Source organism: Arvicanthis niloticus, chromosome 2 (assembly GCF_011762505.2).
Source record: "Arvicanthis niloticus isolate mArvNil1 chromosome 2, mArvNil1.pat.X, whole genome shotgun sequence".
NCBI lineage: Eukaryota > Metazoa > Chordata > Mammalia > Rodentia > Muridae > Arvicanthis > Arvicanthis niloticus.
Genome location: NC_047659.1, coordinates 112,934,308 through 112,944,569, shown reverse-complemented (window position 1 = coordinate 112,944,569; position 10,262 = coordinate 112,934,308). Strand labels below are relative to the sequence as shown.

Genomic DNA, 10,262 nt, shown 5'->3' with positions numbered 1-10,262 from the left:
TTGCTTCTCAACAAGACAGATGAGTTGACTAGCACGGGCTGTATAAAGCCAGATCCATGTTAATGGTCGCAAAGCTCGTTTTTGGTATTCCATTCGTCGGATTCCTTGAGAATTTTCTAAACGCAGTGATCTTCCTGGGCCTGACTGGGTTTGGTTTTCCCAGTTAGTGCGCACAGCTGGTTGCCATTGACTTCAAGGCAGGGCTGCGCTGGGGCGTGGCCACCCAAGAGGCGGCGCCCAGACTTCCGGGCCCCGCCCCTTCGCGCTGTAGGCAGCTGCCAAACCCCGGTACGCGGATCACGCGGGCCGGAGCCGCTCTGGGCATGCTCAGTGGCCTGGCAGGTGTGGCCGCCTAGCAACTCCAGGTCGGCCCCAGCCGAGGGGCGGGTGAGAGGGAAGTAGGCGGGGGCGCGGGCACAGTCGCTGGAGTGGCCGGCGGCCGCGGGGCGCAGGCCTGGTGGAAGCCCCCGCGGGCCCGGCCGGGATGAGCCATGGCATCGGTCAAGGTGGCCGTGAGAGTCCGGCCCATGAATCGCAGGTGAGTGGGGCCTCCTGCCCCCCACCCTCGCCACACCCCAATCCCAAGCAGCTCCGCTCATAGGCCAGTCTGGATTTAAAAGGGACAAACCCCTGACCCATCTAGCCGTACCCGTCGCTTTGGCGGTCCTGAGTGGCAAAAGTCTTCCCGCATTGAAGGGGACTCTGAGGGAAAGTGTTCGCGAGGCCGGGGAGATTTCCATGTCCAGTCCCTATCCCAGAACGTGAGGCTTGCTTGTTTGCCCTTTAAAAACCACCAAGAGACTACGTTGGTGAACTGAAATACTTGGGGGTGGGGTGGGATCATGGAAGTGTGAGGGGTTCCCCGAGCTGTCAGACACACGCTCATTTGTGCCAACTCAAAAGTCTCTTAATCATGCTACCTTTTAATCGGGAGAGATTTTTTCAGGTCCTTGAACCCAACGCCTGAAGAGTAAGTTGGCAGTTCATAAGTTAAGGTTTACATGGGGGATGAGGAAACTTCAACAAAGTTTTGACTCCTTGAAGGAGAGTCACGTGCACGTGTCTGACTAATGTTAAGGGGGGCACAAAGTGAGAACACAGTGTGTAACCTCTTATATTTTCCTACAAAGTAGTGCCTTGCAGCGTGACTCTCTTCATTGGCTGAAAATCATTTTCGGTGACGTCCTCATCAGTTTAGAAAGAAGCTTTGAGAAAATTAACTTCTGAGAAAGTTAAATGGGCTTAACTTCAGGGAATGACATACATATAAGTGAATGCCCTCCAAGTTGACGGGCACAGGGCACACAAAGCTGTTTGTATTTATTGCTGTTTCAGTTCTTGGACATTTGACTTGCCATATGGCTCTTCTCCCTTAGTCATGCTGTCAGTTTCTGGAGGTCAGTGTTTGGTTCTGACAGCCAGTTAGGGTGAGCAGAAGATCATAGAACTCAAAAAGTTTTATTGGACTCTCCTGAATGTATTTTTCTGTCTTCAAGTAGAAGAATCATTATCATTAAATACCAGCGCTTTTGGAAGTCAGTGAGTTTTGCGTGAGTGATTTTCAAGTTACCTTTAAAAATTTTTAGGGTGTGTGTGTGTGTATGTGTCTGTGTCAGGAGAATATTTGTTTCATCACACACCCAGTCATCAAGATAAATACAGTCGAAAAGTCTTTTAAATGGTTTGTTTTTCTTTTTAAGCATTTACATTATAAAGAGTTCTTTTTTTTCCAGAACAATATGAACACATGCTAGAAGATAGTATCAGATAACTTTAGGAAACACTTATTAAATATGGGTAAATGTAAGTGTCTTTTAGGAGCCCGTTCTCTAATGAGGGAAGGATGATGAGGTTCATCAATCTGGACTTTGTGGAAGGGGTGCTATGAGTTGAGTGCCGGCCGTGTCAGCATCGGCCTCAAGTCCAGGCCCATGGAGGCAGGCAGCAATTACAGAAGCCATATGATTTTAGTATGACAGAGATAAGATCTGTGCCCAGCAAGTAATGCTGGTGACATCAGGACTGGGAAAAAAGGTAAGGAAGCAGTGATTTGGACAAGGGGTGGAAATGTGAAGCTGAAGTAGATACACCAAGACAAATTCCCTGGTATCTTGGTAAAATTTGGCAACTTATTGCATGGGAAGGAGAAGGAATTGGGAGACTCCGAGAGTCATTAGCTTAAGTGGTCAAAGAGCTGGAAGGATTTGGGGAGAGCAGGTAAAGAGGTTGAGAGCATTCTTAGCCATTCCACCGTGCATGTGCATGCAGTGCAGTAAGTATGAGTTTCCAACTCAGCATTCAGGCAGGGAGTGCTGCATGCTTGTTTAACTTGAATCTTTGAAGTGTGGGGAAAAGAACATCATGTTTCTGTTCCGGGGCCATTGGTGGGAATCCTGGTTAAGTCTTGATGCTTCCAGGATTATCATGTGAAAGTCTATAGAGGAGAATGGGACTCAGAGATCAGATGGCAGGATATGTCTATCCTTAGGATTCCAAGTAGGCTGGGCAGTGGTGGTGTACACCTTTAATCCTAGCACTTTGGAGGCAGAGTCAGGTGGATTTCTAAGTTCAAGGCCAGCCTGGTCTACAGAGTGAGTTCTAGGACACCCAGGGCTACATAGGAAAATCCTGTCTTGAAAACAAAACAAAACAAAACAAAACAAACAAACAAAAAAACAAAAACAACAAAAAAAGATTTTAAGTAGAAGAAGGGCTTGCTATCATGGAAATGAACCAGCACAACACATTGTCATGGCAGGAGCTACGAGTCCCCTTTAGGCTGTAGTGGCTGTTGGTATCAAAGGTTACTAAAATGAAGGCAGTTCTTGGTCAAAGAGATGAGGATACTGGTAACTTTCCTAAGAGTAGTTTCTGGAGCCAGTGATCCAGAAAATGGCAGTGAAGTAGAGAGACACTAATGGAAATGTAAAGTATTTGACCTAATTCAAAAGTCCTGCAAGGTATCATGGTGATTGGAAATAACTGTTTTTACCCCTGCTCTGGGAACTTCATCTGTCAAAATTTAATATATGCATCAGATTTTTATCTACAAGATGTGTTTATAAGAATGGTGCTGCTTTGTTGTAAGGACAACTATTAAAAAAAAAAAAAAAAACCAAAAACCCATAAGTGACCAGAATATAGAAACACTGGAGATTTGTTAAAACTGTGACTGAAGTTATTCTATGCATATATTGAATAAAAATTGATATATAAAAATTGATGGTTCACTGTAAATGAGCCAACTACAAGTTAGGAGACTGACAAAAGCAAGACACATATATACACACATATAGTAGGCTAGAGTGCATGTACATATGTGTGAGAGAACTACAGAGACCCTGCTCTGCCTTTGTAGAGCAATTTATAAACACCTGACAGTGGTGCCTCTGTGCAGAAAGACGGATGGCAAGGATGCAAAGTTGTTTTTTTTTTCTTCTACTATTTGAATTGTCACATTCATGTATAATTGTAAAATTAATGATTAAAAACTTGGCTGTGTGATTTTTAAAAGCTTCTTAGAGCTACTGTCTCTGGCTGGGAAGAGTTTTGGGTGATTGTTGGAGACAACTTCAGGAAACTGCTATCTCTATCACCTGTCTATAATCTAGAAGTCATCTATCACCTATCTATCAATTATCTATTATCTAATCTATCATCTATCTATCTAATCTATCTCATCTATTTGTAATTTATCAATCATCTATTCATCTATATTTATCTGTCAAGTCTATTTCTTCTCTCTCTCTTTCTCTGTCTGTCTGTCTGTCTCTCTCTCTCTTCTCTCCCGTCTCTCTTGTTTCTAGTTAATATTTCAAGTAAGAAAGCTTCAGGCTATGCCACCAAAGGAAAAAAGAGGCCAGGAATGAAGTGAGGGTGCACTTGGAGTTTTCTGAAGAAGAGGAGTCAATGTAAGTTTGCCTGAGTCCTGAGCCTGCTACGCCCTCTGTCTTCCCTGAGTGAACTTGATCCTAGCCGCGATACAATGTTTACTTTTACTGCCTAGTGGTTTGTATGGCCAGGGTTCTCATTTCCAAATGCAATGATCCTAATTCAGTATCTGCCTTGTCCATTTCCTGTTTTCGATCTTGTCTTTTTCTTTTGCTGCATTAGGACTGGAACTCAGGGATGTGTGCACAATGCAGGTGTTACACCACTAAGCCAGAGCCCCAGTTGTCTTTCTACTTCACATGTTGAGACAGTTTTCTGTTTTGAGTAGGTTGCCTAGTCTGACCTTGAATTCACACTGTAGCTCGGTGGGACATCTTTATGAGAGCATGCTGTATGTCTATCTCTGGTACAAACACCAAATCCTTGCACAACTTTTAGTAGTAGAGGCGTATTTTTATGTTGTTTTTGCAGATTGAGAGGCAATGCCTTAGTCCGTTAATGGTGCCATAACAGAATATAATTCACCTGGTGCCTTGAAAACAACAGACGTTGATTCGTTATGGTTCTGGGTGCTGACAAGTCCAAGATCAAGGTACTGGCCCATAGGGTGTTTGAGGAAGTCAACTTTGCTACGTCCTCACATGGTGCAAGGGGCAAATTTCTTGGGCCTGTTTTTATAAGAATGATAAACCCATTTAGGAGGGTTTTGCCTTCCTGATTTAAAACCATGCCAATGGGGCTTGGTAAGGCTTTAGCATCTGAATGTTAGATGCACAAGTATTGACTATAGCACATAGCTGACTTGCCCAAAGGAAGGGCCATACTTTTTTTTTTTTTGAGAGGACATAGTTTAATTATGGAAGAAACTAAATCACAGAAAAACTAATCCATTACATTTATAATATGATAGCTCTATAATAATTATAAGTAGAGAGTTCAGTGTAATTATTGTGGAATGAAAAATAACCTTCAGTAGAAAAAAAACTGGTGTCCATAATATATCTTTTTTAAAATTTCCCATATTAAAAATTTAGAAAAAGGAGATGTGCAGAGAGGGAACATGATAGATAAATGGCAGACTGCTTGGCAATGCTTTTGAAGGGCCATACTTTTAAAAAAGGAATAAGCCATTAGTAGCCACACAATTTTGCTCATAATTGTTATGGGCAGAATTTTATTATTTTATATATTATATTCCTTTTGTTTAATGCCTTCTGTTTGTTTCACCTTTGTCTGTAATCTTTTTTTTTTTTTTTTTTTTTTTTTTTTTTTTTGTTTCTTTGTTTTTCGAGACAGGGTTTCTCTGTGTAGTCCTGGCTGTCCTGGAACTCACTCTGTAGACCAGGCTGGCCTTGAATTCAGAAATCCGCCTGCCTCTGCCTCCCAAGTTCTGGGATTAAAGGCGTGGGCCACCACCACCCGGCTTGTCTGTAATCTTATAGGTTCTATTTTCTTTTTCCTTTTTTTTTTTTTTTTTTGAAAAAATGACAAACTGGGCATGGTGGCTCACACTTGTAATTCCAGCACTCTGGAAGTTGAGGCAGAAGGATCCCCAGTGTGAGTTCAGCCTAGGCCACAGAGTTAGATCCTGTATTAAAATACCAACTCCTCCCCACCCCTGTCCCACCCCCAAATATAAAAGAGTGAGATAATAGACAAGATAATTTAGTAACTGGGCTTTTCCATTTCTGGTTAGTTTCCCTTCCTAGTGTTTTTTTTTTTTTTTTTTTTTTTTTTTTTACTATTTTGTTTGTAGTACTAGGCCTTGAACCCAGGGCCCCACACATCTGAACAAATAATTCTATCACTGAGCTATATCTCCAGGCCTCTTAATGTTTTTCAATTCTGTGGCAGAGCCTCAGTCTCACTTTATTTTGAGCAGGTTGCCCAGGATGGTTTGAACTCGATGTGTAGTCCATGTAGACCTTGAACTTTCCATCTTTCTTACCCTGGTCCCAAATAGCTGGGATGACTGATTTTTTTTTTTTTTTTGAAAACACTGATGGCCCTTCAGGGCCTTTGACACTTTAGGAGAGTCAGCCTTAGGGCAGAAAGTCTGGAGTTAAACCTTTGGTTGCATTTAGCATAAATTTGAGCATGACCCTTAATTGCCCTAAGTGTCAGTTTTTATAAGATGTGCTAATAATTGTAGATACTTTATCTTGCAAATCTGGGCTTTTTCCTCTGTTGCTATTGATTGGTTCACAAGGAGAGATACATTTTAGATTGTTGGTTTATAGATTTGTAAAAGGACTCCTGAAATATTTACACATACCTTGTACAATTTACTACACTATTTTCTATTCAACATTATTGTGTTATTTCATTCAGATGCTTGTATTGGATGACTAGGTTGATCTTGGGTAGACTGATGAGTTGCAGTTGGCAGTGTGGTAGACAGAATGTGGGGATCTAGTGATGGGGACAAGAAGAAGGCCTTTTTACTTGGTGCCTAGCATAGCAGGGTCTCCATAAAGATGCATTTCGGTAGGGCTGATGGTGTGGCTCATAGGTGAGCACTTGCCTAGCATGTCCAAGGATCTGGGTTGTATCCATAGTAGTATACCACCACAAATTTCTCCTTCCTCTTCTCCACTTTCTTGTCTCCTTATCATTATTATTACAATTTAATTATTTTAACTTAAAAAAATATAAAATGAAGAATTTGCCAAGTGCTGGACATGTGTCTACTTTGTAGCTGTTTCTTGTAACTTGCTGTGTTCCCTAAGGCAGATCAGCCTATGCTTCCACTTCTCTGCAGGTGCTTAGCCTTCCTGATTTACATCTCAGGTACAGTTTATCCTCCTGCCACACTAGTTCAAAAGAGAAGAAAAGAGCACCACTGACTTGACTGGGATCAGTTCCTTTAGGGTCCAGCCAAGTCTTTCCCTTTCAAGATCAAGGCAAGATCTGAGGAAAGGTAGTTCCTGGTCAGCCTGGGTGGTGTGTCTTAGATGGTAGACGGGAAGCAATCTGTCCAGACACTAGCCTTGCCAGACTCCATGTGAGTCTCTTATCTCTACCTTGGCAACCCTCCTTTCATTCTTACACCAAATGATAATGACCCAGCCTTTTAGTCTCTGTCTCTCTGTCTCTGTCTCTCTGTCTCTGTCTCTGTCTGTCTGTCTGTCTGTCTGTCTCTCTCTCTCTCTCTCTCTCTCTGTCTCTCTCTGTGTGTGTGTGTGGTGTGTCTGTCTCTCCCTTTCCCTCCCTCCTTCCATCTTTTTCCTTCCTTCCTTTCTTTCGAGACAGGGTTTCTCTGTGTAGCCCTGGCTGTCCTGGAACTCACTCTGTAGACCAGGCTGGCCTCAAACTCAGAAATCCACCTGCCTCTGCCTCCCAAGTGCTGGGATTAAAGCGTGCGCCACCACCGCCCGGCCCTTCCTTTCTTTTCTTTTTCTTCTTCTTTTTTTTTTTTTTTCCATTTTTTCTTTTGGGACAGGATGTCTTCTATCCCAGACTGACTTTGAACTTGCTCTATAACTGAGGATGACCTTAAATTTCTGATCCTCCTGCCTCTATTGCCTGAGTGCTTTATTGTGGACTTATGCTTTCATGCCTTGTTTGATGAGGTGTTGGGGTACAAACCCAGGTCTTCATGTGTGCTAGGTAAACACTATGGGCCTTTTGTCCTCACTGTATGTAGGGGATACTGAGGCCCTCTCAGAAGGCAGTGCTGGGCTGAGCTAGCTCTGGTTCCTTTCAGAGCCCTGTGTATGGACACTTGTTGCCTGAGGGCTGCCAGACGACAGAGTCTTCGGCCTCTAGGGAGGTCTGGTGATTGTAGAGGCACAGATATCCAGACAGCCAACAACAGTGATGTGGGTGGTGTCCTCTTGCAGTTCAGATGGATCATCTGTGAGACTCCGGGGTCTTGGGGAGAGGTTCCTGGGTCTCAGGCAAGTTCTAGTTTGAATTGAGTGCTGCAGGAATATTTCCAGAGACCAGTTGCCAAGTAATTGGTAAGTGCTTGAGGGTGCTCTTTGGCAGCTGATAGTGTAAGCCCATTCTCCAGTTGAGGGCCAGAGGCTGAGAGAGGGAAACAGTCAGGCCACAGTCACACAGGACATTGGGATTTAAACCTGTCTATCTTATTTAAACTTCCTAATGGTTTTCACACCTTGCTTAAAGTCCTTCCATTGTACAGAGACTTTGCTGAAGGGAGGACATGGGGTGGAAGTGAGGTAGGAATAACTTTAGTGCCACAGGATTTTGACATAGTTTTGAGAATTTGTTGAGAGACAGAAAGCAGAGTGTTGGTTGTTAGGGCTTTTAAGTCCAGAGTTTTGTGCTGTCAGTGGCCTTCTGAACTTTTTTAAAAAGAAAGAAAGAAAGAAAGAAAGAAAATCACTACTCATCTGTTTTAAGCACTTCCTAGGTCTCAGCTTGGCCTGCAAGCAGAGCTGTGGGGCAATTTTTTGATTAATGATTGCTATGGAAGGGCTTTGACCCACTGTGGTGGTGCCATCCCTCTGCAGATAGTCCTGGGTTGTATAAGAAAGCAGGCTGAGTGAGCCATGGAGAGCGAGTCAGTCAGTCAGTAGTACGCTTCCATGGCCTCTGCTTCAGTTCCTGCCTCCAGTTTCCTGCCTTGAATTCCTGCCCTGATTTTCCTCAGTGATGGAGTGTGAACTGGGACTTGTAAGATGAACTCAGTCTTTTCCTCCCTGAGGCTGCTTTTGGTTGTGGTGTTTTATCACAGTAATAGAAACAAAACTAAAAGAGATTTGCCATCCATAAAAGTGTACCAACAGAACTTAAGTTGTAAATCTCTCTAAATTTCATGAATCAGAGATGACTACTTGCAAAGTTTTGATGTGTTTGCATACAGTTTGCTCCTTCTCTTCTTACATATGCATTTTTTTATATCCTGGGTTTTATTGTATGAGAAATTGTGAAGACCAGTCAGTGTACAAAAAGACTGAGGAATCAAAGATAACTGATAGTTTAGGATTTTACTAGGGAGCAGAATGTTTATTCCAAGTGAGTGCTGGGCAAGGAGCTGGCTGGGGGACAGGGAGATGTATAGTGGGGTGCTGATGGGAGATGCAGGGCAGTTGGAGCTGAGGTGAGTTATTGGCTTTTTAGTGTAGGCTTGAAAGTTAGGCACTGGAAGGTGGTGGTTGCTTTGGTGGAAGAAAGCACTGTCACCATAGTGAAGAAAGAAGAGACAGGATGAGGGGCAGCAGAGTGGTGTGACCAAGACCAGAGTTCTTCAGGAGGCTGACTTTGTGACCTGCTATGTCACTTGTACTTTGTAAGGCTCAGTTTTCCTTTTCTTAAATCATGATTTTTTTTTTCGGGGTGTGTTCTAGAGATAGCCATAAATCATTGAATCAGTTTTGGGTGTGTCAGAAATTAAAAATACCATTTTATAATAATGCTGAGTTGCTCTTGGCTCTTTAACCCTTTACTTTCATTGACCAATGGGCATGCATGTTATGGTTTGCAGTAGAAACATCTCCATAGGCTTGTGTTCCGTATACTTCTTCTCTAGCTGGTGGCACTATTTTGGGAGGTTGTGGAACTTTTAGGAGGTGAGACCGAGGTGCTGGAAGTGGGTCACTAGGTTTAGGCCTTTACAGTCATTAACTGAGCTGTTCATCTGCACCCTCCTTGACATGACAGAGTGAGACCGTCTGAAACTGTGACTGGAAATAAACTTTTCTACCTGTGTCAGGTATGTTGATCCCAGAGACTGAAAAGGGGACTAATACAGAATGTATTTGCTGGTGGTCCTCCCATTGTTATTTTAAAAAAATACAGGGGAATTTTCCACAAGCACACAATGTATGATATTGTCCTGGCTTTGTGTGCTGTTCTTTGCATTTTGTTTATATAATTAATAGGAACTCTTACTGGGGACAGGGAAAATGGATCAAATTGGAAAGGTGCTTGCTGCGCCTAGCAACATGAGTGAGCCCCAGCTTCTGTAAGAGACTCCATCTCAAAGATCATGTGGAACAGTCACGGAAGATTCCAGTATTATCCTTCACATGGGCATTCTTTTTTGTTTTTTAAGATTTATTTATCTCATATATGTGAATACACTGTAGCTGTCATCAGACACAGCAGAAAAGGGCTTTGGATCCCTTTACAGATGGTTGTGAGCCAACTTGTGGTTGCTGGGAATTGAACTCAGGACCTCTGGAAGAGCAGTCAGTGCTCTTAACCACTGAGTCATCTCTCCAGCCCTACATGTACATTCTTAATCACATTCACAAGCACCTTTACACAGTACATACATGAACATGTAACACATAACATACAAAAATTCTTAGGACTCCTCAGTAATTTTTAAGATTATAAAAAGGTCCTGAAGTCACACCATTTGAAAGCTGTGACATCATATAGTGTTGTGTAGGTTGTTG

The 10,262-nt window shown here is 42.8% G+C and overlaps 1 protein-coding gene across 9 annotated transcripts in view; it reads left to right on the top strand.

The window, feature by feature from the left end:
* The first annotated feature begins 314 nt into the window (after nt 1-314).
* The window catches only part of Kif16b (kinesin family member 16B), a 291,086-nt gene continuing 281,138 nt past the window's right edge, over nt 315-10,262 (top strand). For 3 of the 9 annotated variants that reach the window (XM_076929869.1, XM_076929868.1, XM_076929875.1), the window contains exon 1: nt 361-538. In XM_076929869.1, coding sequence (XP_076785984.1) covers nt 492-538 — 47 coding nt within the window. In that variant the 5' untranslated portion in view covers nt 361-491. Of the gene's footprint in view, nt 539-10,262 lie in introns of all 9 variants that reach the window. The other 6 variants (XM_076929870.1, XM_076929871.1, XM_076929874.1 and 3 more) reach the window with 4 other exon arrangements.